General features: G+C 56.6%; 2 protein-coding genes across 2 annotated transcripts; one reads left to right on the forward strand and one right to left on the reverse strand.

The window, feature by feature from the left end:
• Nucleotides 1–2,430: 2,430 nt before the first annotated feature.
• On the forward strand, nt 2,431–4,781 carry J3D65DRAFT_546909 (uncharacterized protein; the record flags this gene model as incomplete). The annotated part of the gene is made up of 3 exons (XM_066796837.1): nt 2,431–3,697; nt 3,747–4,204; nt 4,254–4,781. The coding sequence occupies 3 exons, from the start codon at nt 2,431–2,433 to the stop codon at nt 4,779–4,781; spliced, it is 2,253 nt and encodes a 750-aa protein (XP_066658622.1).
• Nucleotides 4,782–8,378: 3,597 nt separating this feature from the next.
• J3D65DRAFT_209784 (uncharacterized protein) lies at nt 8,379–12,180 on the reverse strand. The gene is made up of 5 exons (XM_066794496.1): nt 11,841–12,180; nt 11,630–11,787; nt 11,417–11,510; nt 9,702–11,367; nt 8,379–9,654 (listed from the first exon to the last, which is right to left on the reverse strand). Exons 1-5 carry the CDS (start codon nt 12,034–12,036, stop codon nt 8,583–8,585), a joined length of 3,186 nt encoding a protein of 1,061 aa, XP_066658623.1. The 5' UTR covers nt 12,037–12,180; the 3' UTR covers nt 8,379–8,582.
• Between the last annotated feature and the right edge of the window lie 727 nt (nt 12,181–12,907).

Consider the following 12,907-nt stretch of genomic DNA (forward strand, 5'->3'; position numbering starts at 1 on the left):
CCATGTTCTCTGCCGGTGACATTTTCCCCCGCCTCACGGCGTTTCGATCGTCTTTGCAAGACAGAGATTTGGCGGGCAGTCCTCTATATTTTGCCAAGGTTGACGTCAAGTCTTGCTTCGACACAATTCCCCAGAAAAGGCTGGTGCAACTCGTGGAGAAAATCCTGCGGCTGGAGGAGTACCGAGTTGCCAAACATGTCGAGATACAAGCGGCAGCGCCATACAAATATTCGGGCAACGTTTCATCGACGGTCAAACCCGTCAAGAGGTACGTGTCAACGGGCAAGGCAGCTGGTGAAACACGCAGCTTCGACGACAGCCTAAAGTGTGACAAGAATATGAGCCGTTCCAACACAGTCTTTGTCGACGGGGTTGTCGAACAGGTTCAGCGCAGGAATGGCGTGCTTCAGCTGCTGGCCGAACACGTCGAACACAACATTGTCAAGATTGGCAAAAAGTACTATCGGCAGAAGCAGGGCATTCCGCAGGGGTCCGTCCTCTCGAGCCTCTTGTGCAATTTTTTCTACGCCGACATGGAGATGAAGCTTCTCGGCTTCTTGTCAGGCGACGACGACGTGCTGCTGCGTTTGATTGACGACTCGCTGCTAATCACGACGAGACGCGAGCACGCCGAGCGGTTTCTACGAATCATGCAGGCCGGAAATGCCGACTATGGAATTGGCATCAAGAAGGAAAAGACGCTGGTGAATTTCGACCTGGTTGTGGACGGGACCCCAGTGCCAAGGGTGCCACTCAAGACAAGTTTCCCTTTCTGCGGCACCATGATCGACACGGAGAGCCTCAACCTCGGCAAGGAGCAAAAGCCGAAGAGTCGGCGCGGTAAGGTTTGTGGTGATGTAGTCGTGATACGAGACTGACGCAATCGGCAGCGGTGCAAGATGGGTTGACGGTGGAATTCTCCAAACTGCCGGGGCAGACGTTCCACCGCAAGACGCTCAAGTGAGTTGGCCAGGGAGGTTCAGAGGTTGGCCTGGTGGGCAGGGGAGGCTGGCTAACGGAAGTGCGACGAATGACTAGTGCGTTGAAGATACAGCTTCACGGCATGTTTCTCGACACGAGCTTCAATGAATTGGCGACGGTGTTGACGAACTTGTACCAATGCTTCGTCGAAGCCGCGCAGAGAAGCTTTGAATACTTCAGGAGCTTGACGGAGAGCGGGCGGCAGCGGTGGAGGAGCAGCGAGGTCCTCATCAGTAAGCAACGTCCAGAAAAAGTCCACTTTTGCAGAATATTTTGGTCGAGGGCGGATTTGGATCGCCGGGCTAGCGCGGTTGATCGCTGCTCGTGTTTTTTTGCACACGGCGGGTGATCAGCAGCGGTGGGGAGGAGGGGCGACGATTGTGGGAGGATGTACAGATACGAGAGGCGCTAACTTGGGTGATGACGACGACAGAGACGGTCGAGGATGTGTGGACGCTGGCGGCTGGCATGATGGACAGGCAGAGACGGCGGCGGGCGAAGGACGACGAGGTGCACCGAAGCGACGTCAGCCGACGTCACGGGCGATGGTGAGTTGTTTCGTAGGGAGACGAGTTTGGGACGGGCCGTGGCTGACTTTGTTTGTAGGCTGGCATGCTGTGCCTTTGATCGAGTGTTTCGGCGGCGCCAGACAAAGCACGCCGCTTTCGTGCAGTGGTTGCGCGCCAGCCTGGCGCAGGCATGTCCATCGTCGCGCGCCGACCGAGGCTTGCTAGAGCGCGTAGTAGGACGGACTGGACTGTAACTTGGCGGGTACCTGGAAGTGTATCTAGGACAATGACGGGGATTGATGCATGCGTGCGTGAGCCCAGCCTTGTCTTCCTTTCCTGTTCCCTTCTTCCTGCCCCCCGGGTTTTGCTCTCGCCTTTGGCAGCGCGCTCCCCGCTACCAGACGGGCGACGGTGGTTATTACTTGCAGCCAATTTCCTCCCCTATGCGCTGCTCCACTCCCCTCCCTCCGGTCTGCAGTTCTCGACCCTCCTGTCTCCGGCGGCACGTCCTGCGAGCTGTCCTGCGCGCGCTCCGCGGCCGTGCATTTCGTTATTAAGGATCCTCGACGCCCAAAGCGGTTACGCCCTCGACGGCGCGACCGGGGGGTGCCCCTTCACCATGCCCGCAACTTCCTGCTCGACAGACGCCCCGTTGTACCTCTATCCCCCCCGTTTCCTACACGACCACCACTCCGACTCCGACTCCGACTCCTGGCCCAGCCTCGCCAGCATTTTAGCCCTCTCCCCTCTCCCACATCATCATCATGATTTCCTCTACCCGCTAAAGCCCACGGACGGCCACGCTCTTTCATCGTCACCACACCCACACTCGTTCAAGCCTTTCCACTTCCGCTTCTCCGCTCCCGCTGCCGCCGCACTCGACCACGGCCGCCCCCGACTCCGCTCTCTCCTGAAACCAATGCCTGCAACAACACCAACCATGCACTTCCCAGCGCCAGCTCCAGCTCCCGACTCGCCTCCCGACCTGACAGACTCCAAGTCGTCCAAGTCGTCGTCGCTGCGCTCGCCCAGCCTCTCCGACCTGACGGGGCCTCAGGACAACTCGCACTTTGAAGAAATCACCCTCGACGACGTCAAGTCGCTGCCCCGGTATGACAACCCTTCGGCCACGGGCGACAAGCGAGACTCGGCCAAGGCCTTTGCAATCCGCAGTCCAATGGCTCTTCCTGGCACCCAGCCGCGGGCAAACGGCGCCGTGGGAACAGGCGCCATCCGGGATTTGACAAACGGCGCGAAACCAAAGTATCCGGGGTTACAAGCTCAAATCAATGGCGCAACCAAGAACTCTTCGTCCAATCTCAGCCTACCCAGTCGCAAAGCCCCCCGCCGAAGCGTCACGGCCTCTGCTGCTCCTTCGCTTCTCTCTCCCGGGCGTCCGCCGAGGACCCCATCGCCGGGAGGCTCTTCCTCGCGTTCTACTCGCTCTCCGCGCCACCGGTACACTGCACCTCCAGCCTCTCCCACCGGCCGCTCGCGCTCCGAGCTCGACTTCAGGCCCGGTTCCATGCCCACGGTTCGCCGTCAGTCATGGCAACCCGGGCGCAAGACTGTCGAGGAATTGGAGGCCGAATACCACGATTCTGATGAGGATCTGCCTGACGATGCCGTCATGTGGAATGTACCCATGTCGCCACGTCCACCGCACCAAAGAATGTCTCGCTCGCCTTCCATGTCCTCGGTTGCAGAAAGCACAATCTCCGAGAGGCATCATGCTTCTGCGCCGGCGGTACTTGGCGAAGCTTCGCGTACTAGGTCGCCAAGCAGGTCGACCACGGGATCGTATGCGGCGTCAACCCACAGCAGCATCCCTGAAGACGGCGAACTCAACATCTCGCGGACCAAGTCATGGACGGACGCGTTGGGCGACATGTCCAAGGAGGCCAGGGAGCTGACGGAGGCTTTGGAAGAGTTTGCTGGAGAATCGGAGAGGCAACGGGAGGCCAGGATCCAGAGCGGTGCGGCCTCAGCAAGGCCCTCGGTGGAGAAGAATGCTACCAGACCGGCCATGGTCCAACTACCGCCCGTCCAAAAAGGAAATATCATGATAGATCCTCTACCAGTTAGCAAAGAGAAGGAAAAGGTACTGAGCAGGACACGGCCAAGCTGGCTGCCGCCAAAAAGCCAGAAGGAGGAGCGCAAGCACCTGAAGGAATACCAGAGAATGATGGTGCATGCTCAAGAAGCTGGTGAGTGACTTTGCGGATCAAGGTAAGAACTGGACTAACAATGAGACAGAAAAGCGAATGGTTGCCAAGCAACAGGAGCTTAACGCCCAGCGCGACGACCAGCAGAATTCGCTCTTCCGAATCTGGGAGCAGCACGTCATCCCCAACTGGGATGCGGTCATCATGTCACCCCGGACTCGTGAGATCTGGTGGCACGGAATCACACCGCGCAGTCGTTGCGAAGTCTGGAAGCGAGCCATTGGAAACGATCTCGGATTGTCGGAGACGAGCTTTAATGCGGCATTGAGGAGAGCCAAGGCGCTAGACGCGAAGCTGTCGAAGCTTGGCCCGAACCAGAGCAGTGCTCGGGAGGCCGTTTGGTTTGAGAGCATCCGGCGAGACGCGAACGAGGCCTTTCCAGAGCTCAAGATCTTTCAGACTGGCGGTCCGCTCCACCAGACTCTGATCGACGTGCTCATGGCGTATTCAATGTACCGCTCTGACGTGGGCTATGTCCATGGCACTCATGTAAGCTTTCGTCCTTGCCGTCTGCGATGGACTTACTAACACTTCACAGCTCACTGCTGCCCTTCTCATCCTCAACATGTCTCCTAGCGACGCCTTTATTGCCCTCGCAAACATCCTCAACCGTCCGCTTCCCATGGCCTTCCTCGTCCACGACACAAACGCCATGCGTCGCGCGCACGATCTCGTTCTCCGGACTCTTGCGTACAAGCTGCCGCGCCTTCACACCCATCTCACCAAAACCCTGGCCCTGGCGCCGGAAGAATTTCTTGATCCACTATTCCGCACTTTGTTCTGCTGTCGCGGCGCAGGCCTCGACATTGCCAGTCGCATTTGGGACGTCTACGTGTTCGAAGGCGACAAGGCTCTGGTGCGCGCTGCGGTCGGCACGCTTGATGCCTTGGAGGGCAGGCTGTACGGCGAGAAGCAAGAGGTTCTGGAGTTGCTTGGTTGGAGAATGCCAGACAACTGGGCCATTGCCGACGAAGATGCCTTCATGCGTGGCGTTAGGAACGCTGGCAAAGTCGATGCTCAGGGTGTCGAGAACAGCCCAAGTCCCATGGGTCGTGTTGAGAAGTAAACGTCTCCACGAGGCTGAGATTTGGACGAGGGGCAGGAACCCTTTGAGGGTGTGATCCAACCAATCGACCGAGGCTGTGCGAAACACCCGCTGTCTGTGCCTCTGCGGTACGAGGTCTCCCTCCAGTCAGAAAGATGGCATGGACGATCGATCGAACGCTGCGCCGAAAATTTCTTCGCTGCACCCGCGACTGGGAAAGATTTGGACACATTCCCTCGAACTCCACGATCCAAAGAAAAGAAGTTTTGGAGAGCAGAAGCCATTGAGGAAACTCGCGTCTGTTGCCAGTACCCCATCTTTGCTGCTGGCCAACGTCACACCAACGGCCTACCCCAACGCCCAATGACACTCGTGCAAGAGCGCACTGGGCTTCTTCCTTGCCTCATGCGCACTCGTCCGGCCTTGCTTGGGCTTTTTGACTTCAACTTTATACCCATGTCGGTCGACCTCTTTCGATCCGACCCGCTATGTACCGCGCAACCCTCCTTCCCGTTGACCCTGTGCTTCTTTTCGGTCATTCGATGCCCCGAGCTCTTGTTCTCGGGGTCGCAACCTGTTCAATTTCTCCCAGTGTCATCTTGCATCGACGACGGCGCCGCTAGCGGCCAAGTCTGACGGTCGGCCTCTTCCTTCTTTTCAGCTTCCCCATTTCACGTTTTGTCCCGTCATTTTGAAGCGAGATTTTCTTGTTTTAGCACTCTTCCTTTCTCTTGGGTAATCAGAACTGCCAAGGAGAGCGGAGCAACGGCGAACACATTATTCATATCACTCCGACCACACGCATACGATACACACACACGAGCCCTGCGAGTCTTCTTACAGTCACACACACTCATGTACAAAAAGTTTCATTGCTGGGAGGCAGTGTTGCCTCCTCGACAGACTCGACAGAGACCACCATCATCGTCTCTTTGTCCAGGTGCATCAACTCGGCCTCCTCGTCCTCTTTCATTCTTCTCTAGCCCCTTCCTATCCCTTCACTTCTCTTCTTCTATTATTACCCTTCTGAGGCACCACTTACATGCATCCACCCACCTTGTTCTTCTCTTTCCCTATGCCTTAGGCACTAGATGTATAGCTTGGGACCGCTGGGTCTTGTGGCGTCTACCTCCCTCGACTCCGCTTCGGTCAAGATGTTGACTCCGATTGGCTTTCTCCCCTGTCTCATCGACTCTAAATATCAATGTATAAATACGAAATACAAAAGGTCAAATATTCTTGCTTCGCGCTGCTGTCGTGATTCAATCATTTCCCGCAAAGCATGGCCATGGTCCAGTCGCGCGTTCGTACTCACATGCGACTAACACATTACTGCCTCAAACGCTCGTCTACTCGTCCTCTTCCGTGTGCATGTGCTCTCCGGCGAGCCCTTGCGGCAATCGACCCCCCTTTTCTCTCTGGGCGGTGGCGCTACACCGCGTTCAAGCCTCTACAAGCCTCGTCAAGCCGCCGTGATCCCTCTTGGGATGCGCCACGCCGCAGGCCGAGATAAGCTTTCGGACCGCGCCACCACCACCACCACCGGCGGCGGCACCACAAGACAGTAGTGGCGCACGAATAGGGGCGTGGGTCAGGAACAGGAACCAGGAGGAGCAGCCACCGCTGCTGCTGCTGCTGCCGCGGGTGCCGGTGCGCGATGCGACTCCTTCTGGACGGCAGGCAGGCAGGCAGGCACGTGTCGGCTTGGTTGATTGATTGAGTGAATGGTTGTTTGATTGGCTGCTCTACCTCTAGAGTAGAGCCTTCGCGTAGAGCAATTTCCGGGGTTTTTACCTAGTAAAGAAGAAATTAGAAGAAGAAGAAGAAGACAGGACGGAAAAACCGTCTGCGGCATTTTGCATCCATCCCTTAACCGAGAAGCTTGCTAACCACACACCCGTCGCATGTGTTGCGCTTGTCCGCTTTGTATCCAGCGCGCAGCGGAGAAGCTTGCGCTCAACGACTCAATCTCCAACGCCTTTTCAATGATGATGGTTGTCAGCCTTTTCTCCTCCATGTTTGTTGTTGGAGTGTTGGTTTAATTCGTTAACTTGCTTCTCCGTTTGCTTGCTTGCTTGCTTGCTTGCTTGGTGAGGCCGCTCACTTGCTGACAAAATGCTTATGACTGACTTTCGACGCAGAAGCCCTGATGGCAAGAATTAAGACTTTGTTTTGGTTGACGAATTGTACCAAATCTGCTCGCTGTCTGTCTATCGCAACAGAAGAGCAAGAAAGAAAGCGAGTGAGATGACGGTGGTGAGCGTGAAGAAATAAAATGAAAAAAAATGCTTCTCTACCTCTCACCCTCACGCACCCGCAAAAGGGGGAAAACTCTGATTCACCAATCACTACCCATCTCCATGGCTCTCCATCACCAACTTCTCACCACCGCCCTTCCTCTTTCTCTGTCCCTCTCTACCAACAAAGCACATGCTACATGAGTATCATCCAGCCAATTGCCCCACAAAAGATCAACGCACAAACCACCACCACCACCCACCGCACAAAACCAAAAAAAAAAAAAAAAAAAAAAAGTACAAAACGTACAACAGACGGGATTCGCTGCTGGTCACCCACGCAACTACTAATCGCCCGCAACGCAGCTTGTCTATGGAAGAGCGGACGGGGTTCCGAATTCTCTGCGTGCTATGGTCGTACGTGCTAGATGAGCCGGGAAACAAGCATCATGAATCCAAGGTTTGCGTGAGTGAAAGGCGTGGGTCGCGGTCAGAGGGGTGTCAGTGGAAGAGAAAGAGTTGGCGTAATGGGATGGAATTGAATGGGCAGGGTAGGGCGAAAAGGTTGGATCGATATCAGGGTGGAAGGGAGTCAGTTGTGGTGACGCGTCCAACGACGCCGACCCGGATGCGCACGCCAGGGCTAGGTAGGTGCGGTGCGGAACCTGTCGTACTCGAATCATTGCTGTACGAGCAGCTCATGCGATGGATCGCTGCCACTGTAGTCTGGAAGAAGTGGATACGTACACAGACGACTCGGAGACCGAGCCTGAGAAGGCGCTCAAGTGAGAAGACGAGTGACGATACATCATGATGCAAGCACTCTGGTGAGCGATCGAATACCCATGCGAAGGAGAATCAGACTGCTATTGTTTGGCTTTTGTTTTATCTTCAAGTCAAAAAGGGGCGTCCGACGACGATACTGCACAGCAATCCACCCACCCAGCTCAGATCAAGGCCAAACCAAATACACACAGAGTGTCGCTCCATGGTCTATTCAGAGCGACATGAGAGAACAAAACGACAGTGCCAAGGAGAAAAATCAAAGAGAAAAAAAGGAAATGGGAATCACGGCGGGAGAAGGAAGATGACGATGAAAACACGAGGGAATACAACAAACGAAAAGGGAGGAAGAAAACAAGGAGACGCTCAGTATGTGAACCAGGCAAGTCTATAAAAGGCTCGAGGGCAATTTGGTATCTCAATGGTATTCCGACGGCGCTTCGTAAACAACGTTTGGCTTGTGCAAGCTGAGGGGCGGCGCTGCGGTCATGCCGAGACGCACGGGTATTAAAAGATGATGACCTGGCCATCATCTGACACGAGAAGGACGCCCAGGTTGGGGAGAGAATGTTGAAAATCGCATGCGAAATGGTGGAGGGGAGGGCGGTCGACGCAAGGGAAATGCAAGACACGCCGGACGTTAGAAGTCGCTTCGTATCGGAGCGTACCAATTCCGACGCGCTCGCATGGTTCAAAAAGGTGTAGGAGAGGGCGAGTGTCTTGGGACTGCCAACGACGTGGCCGTCGGCGTCCTGGGGTATCCTGTGCTCGAGGCTAGCTCGCACCGGCATTCGCTCGCTGCTCAGCGGCGAGCACCAGTGACGATTTTGCCAGACGAGTCCATGTTGCCCGTCAGCTCGGCGACGCGAGCCTTGATCCTAGCGACGCGATCCTCAATCGTTTCCTCGCCAGAAGTTTCGCCATCTTCGGTCTTCATGCTCACGCTCTCGCTGTGGCGCGGCCTGGTTGACCGATCTTCACTAACTCGCATAGCCCTCTCAGCCGCATTCTTGCGGATTTGCGCCCAACGGTCTTGCGTTGGAGGAATGGCCTGCTGGGCGTCGTGCATGGATGCTTCGGAAGACGCGTATTCAGAGCTCTCGGCCTGGGAGGCGTCATATCCAGCAGTCGTGTGCTGAGCCTGGCCTGGACGGCTTGCGTGCGTGTAAGACTTTTGAGCAGGAGGAGTGGATGGCGATGGTTCTTCGTCGGTGTAATCTGTGCCGTAGGAATTATCATCAGGTCCTTGGTCGAAGTTGGAAAACTGCTGCTCCGCCTCTTCCTGCTCCCTCGTGTGGACTCGCGAGACGGGCACAGGGCGATCGTGGTCGTATACAATAGCATCCTTGCGCATGGTAGGGGCTTCGTTCTCGGGCTGCTTCTGGATGGGTTCCGGTGGAGGCGGTGGCGGAGCGTGGGCCGGGGGTTCGGGGGTAGCCGCAACTTGGCGTTGGTTGGAGTTTGGGCGCGACGTGCTCTCGCGCTGTTGGGCTTCAAAGCCGGCACCAGTGTCGGCGGCAGTCGGATCTGGAGTCTTGTTGCGCTGAAGAGGATTCTCCTTTTGCCTCTTGGTAAACAATCTCTTGAAGCCGCCGCCCGTGTTCTGAGTTGGCTTCTTAAGCTTCTTGTGCTCGGGCTTCCTTTCGGCTTCAGGGCTCGTTCGGCCGTGCTCAAAAGCCTTTTGAGCTGCGACAGTGGCCGGGTCGGGCTGCTCAAACTTCTTGCGCCTCTCGGCCAGGCCCGTGGGCGCAGCTGCGGCTTTGTCGGGACGCTGGGCAGTATTCTTGCTGGGATGACCGTCTTCCACACTGACGGGCTGTTCGTGCGAGGGGCGGGCAGGGCTACTGGGACTATAATGAGTGTAAGGGACAGGCCTACGACTGTTAGGATTTGGGCAAAAGAAAAATGAAATCCAACTAACCATGAGTCTCGGTTGGACTGTACGGGCTTTCTCGGGAGCTCCTTTGACTTGTTAGGCTCCGGAGTGTCCTTGCGCGAAGCTACTGGTTCCGGTGATGAAATGGCTCCGTTGGAGATGTTGGCAGAAGACAAATTCTCATGGAAAAAGCCTTTGCCGGTCCCTGCTGCATTGTCTCCGAGATACTGAGCTCGCAGCGCTTCCTTGTCGAAGTTTCTGGCCCACTTCATGGCCGGTCCCGCCTCGGACGCAACCAACGGCTGCAAAGTCATGACACTGTTTGTCTTGGTCGATGTAGCATCGTCTCTGCCGCGGCGCTGATTGGAGTCCATGGAGCCTTGTTGTCGCTGTTGGAGAGCGAGATTGGCCGCCGCTGCTTGGATCTTGGCGTGTTGGTCCGGTCCAATACTCGTCTTGCTCATGGGCGTCTCGTTTTGCTTGCGGTCATAGGGCTCCTTTGCAGGTTTCTTGCCAGTTGACTTTCTGCGACGGCGCCTGCCAAAGCTGAACTTGCTCTTCTTCTCCACGACGTAGGCGCCCTCTTCAGGACCAGGGGTGGCGCCCTTGATTTGCTCCTCCACGACGAGCCATCTTCCTCCCGCAAGCTTGGTCTCCACAAGCGCACATCGGCCAAACACAGCCTTGCGCTCGTTGGGCTCTTCTGGTGCCAAGCTCGTGATCCACACCCAGAAAAAAGTCTCATCCAGGTCAAACTTGTTGATGCTTGCGACCTCGCCGGGTTCGAGGTTCTCGGCGGTCTCGCCGTGCCTCAGGTGTGACTGGGAGCTCTGCACCCGTGTCACCTCGCCGATTGGAGGCAGTTGCTTGTCGGGGGGAAGTAGCATTGGTGGCCGTGGGGCCGCGGCTTTATCGTCAGTAAAACCAGAGGACAGAAAGTCTGCCCACGAAGGTGTTGTAGGCCTACCGAGCTCATTTGCCATTGAGCGTGGAGTGGTCCTCAGACCACCATTGCTCGAGTTTGTGGAGCCTCCAGTGCCACTTCCAACGGACGTGTCGTCCAAAAAGCCGAAGCCAAGATCTTCGAATTTGGACCACGATGGATCGGATGAGCCGTTGACTTCGACGGTCGCGCCATTAGCAGTGGAAATGGCTTTCAAAACGCGGCGGCACTCGTCAGACAATGTCTGGACAGGGTCGTCGTAGTACGCAAACTCGCGGAGCACCCTATCGGACTCGCGATATTCAAAGTTCTTGGCTCTCCGGAGTAGCGCAAATGGCGTAGGTGATACCGAATCAACAATAAGAACCACCTTGGTGGTCGACGTCAGCATTAAGGTTGGAGGTTCGGGAGGGTATTCGGTCTGATTCAGCAAGGCCTGAAGGGAGCGGGGTAGGTTGGAGATGCCGGTGATGATTTTGTCCTCTGGCGCAAGAGAGCGCAAGTAGGCAAAGAAGAGATGACTGGTTGCGTCTGCGGCCTGCGCCCAAGTCTTGTAACCGCCCTCGAATCCTTTGCCCAAATCGGCGTGTTCAAACGCCCACCAGCCGGCCATTCGAGAGAGCTTTCTGCCACCAAGCCCATTGGTTTTGCCACGAGCGGCGACAGCGGCCAGTAAATCGAAAAAATCCATGATGATTTGTCGGCGCGCCTCTGACTCGACGCTCAAGGGAATGAAGGTGTCAAAGGAGTGCTTGGCCATGCCAGAATCTGTAATTGTTAGGTTCCGATCCGCCAACCTTCCGAGATGAAAGCATACCTTGCTCTCCGACGCGGAATAATTCATAGGCGTCCCAAGTTACGACGCCTCCAGGAAGTCTGCTCCAGCACCATTTCATAATGCTGCAGAGTACCTAACATGAGGGTCAGCGCGGCTGTATCGCACAAGCAATCAAAAAGTCGCGCTGCTGGAGGTTTCGAGCAAAGCGGAGCCTTGCAGATTCGGCGACTCAGTTGCGGGAGGATTTCTTACCATTGGCTCAGTCAAGCGCAATTCATTCCGAAGCCCGTCGCCGAAGCACATTGATCCTCCTTGGTCCATGTCTTTGAAGAAGTTTGTGATCAAATGGCGGGCAGACGTCGAGTCTGCACCAGGCCTGAATGGCAGGAGAAGGAACGGCGTGTCGAGCGCTGCTCAGGTATTAGATGGTGACGGGAGAATGGCGGTGGGGAGGCAAACTCACCTCTCGACTTGAGCTCCTGCGTACAAACATGAATGAGCTCCTGGACTTGGTCTGGAGAGACTTGCTTCCAGGACCAAGACTCTTGCCAGCGCGGCTTTGGCGGGGCGTTTGCAGTGCCATCAGAAAAGTCCCCATATTTGCCGCCCTTAGCCTTGGCTCCGTCTTTGGGCTTGAAGACCTTGGAGAAGAAGGGCATGGTGGAGCGAGCGCGGGACGTCGTCAGGGCCGAGACGGGCGCATGGGTTGGGTGAGGACCGGTGATGGACGGTGTGGATTGTTTACGGCGAGGTGAGGTGTGGTGTGGGAGGTGGATGGACAGCGCAAGGGGCGCGACGCTCGGATACAACAGCGGGCTGGACTAGTTTTGTCGCGGCGGAGAAGAGGACATTGGAGTTGAAGCGGGAGTGGATTCGCGTGGTGAAGCGCGCGACAAGCGACAGGGGGCGCGTCAAGGTGCAGGAGGTGAGCCCGACGGGGCGAGGATATGACGCGGGTTTCGAGCTCGAGCAGCAATTCCAAACAAAAAAAAAAAAAAAAAAAAAATCCGGCCGAAGGCGAGCAAGAGGTTGGAGGGAGCGACTTGGGGCGAGTTGGGTGTGGATGGCGGAGACGGAGACGGAGGCGGAGATGGGCGTTGTATGGCGTGGGCGTGGGCTTTAATTTTAAGGAGACGTGACCATCAGTGATCCATCTTCCCCGTTGACCTGGCCGACGGCAGCGCAGGGCACAGGCACAGGCGCAGGCGCAGGCGCAGGCCGCGGCTTCATTCATTCGCCCAGCTCCAGCTCCAGCTCCAGCTCCCCACGCTGAGGTCTGCCCTGCGATGCCAACACACCACCACCTGGGAGCCCTCTCCCTCCGCCGCACCCGCTCTGAGACAAGACCATGCCCTACCCCCCGGCCAGCCCAGCGTCCGCTCAACCACAGCTCCTGGCCTTGCCACTCGGCCAACCGCACTGCACCGCAACCACCACGGGCCCACCACCGCACTACTGGCGAGCAGAGTTGCGGGAGCTGCCGCATCCACTTTCCTGTCTGTCGCATTCGGAATCTCCCCGACGCCGTTG

Source organism: Phyllosticta citribraziliensis, assembly GCF_038025025.1.
Source record: "Phyllosticta citribraziliensis strain CPC 17464 chromosome Unknown J3D65scaffold_2, whole genome shotgun sequence".
NCBI classification, from domain to species: Eukaryota; Fungi; Ascomycota; class Dothideomycetes; order Botryosphaeriales; family Phyllostictaceae; genus Phyllosticta; species Phyllosticta citribraziliensis.

Bases quoted from the DNA above. Each gene is read 5' to 3' on its own strand.
- J3D65DRAFT_209784 (XM_066794496.1), bottom strand. From the start codon at position 12,036: ATGCCCTTCTTCTCCAAGGTCTTCAAGCCCAAAGACGGAGCCAAGGCT. The intron at 11,788-11,840 runs GTGAGTTTGCCT...ATACCTGAGCAG, and splicing joins GCAGGAGCTCAAGTCGAGAG to CGCTCGACACGCCGTTCCTT. The intron at 9,655-9,701 runs GTTAGTTGGATT...TAACAGTCGTAG, and splicing joins CAGTCCAACCGAGACTCATG to GCCTGTCCCTTACACTCATT.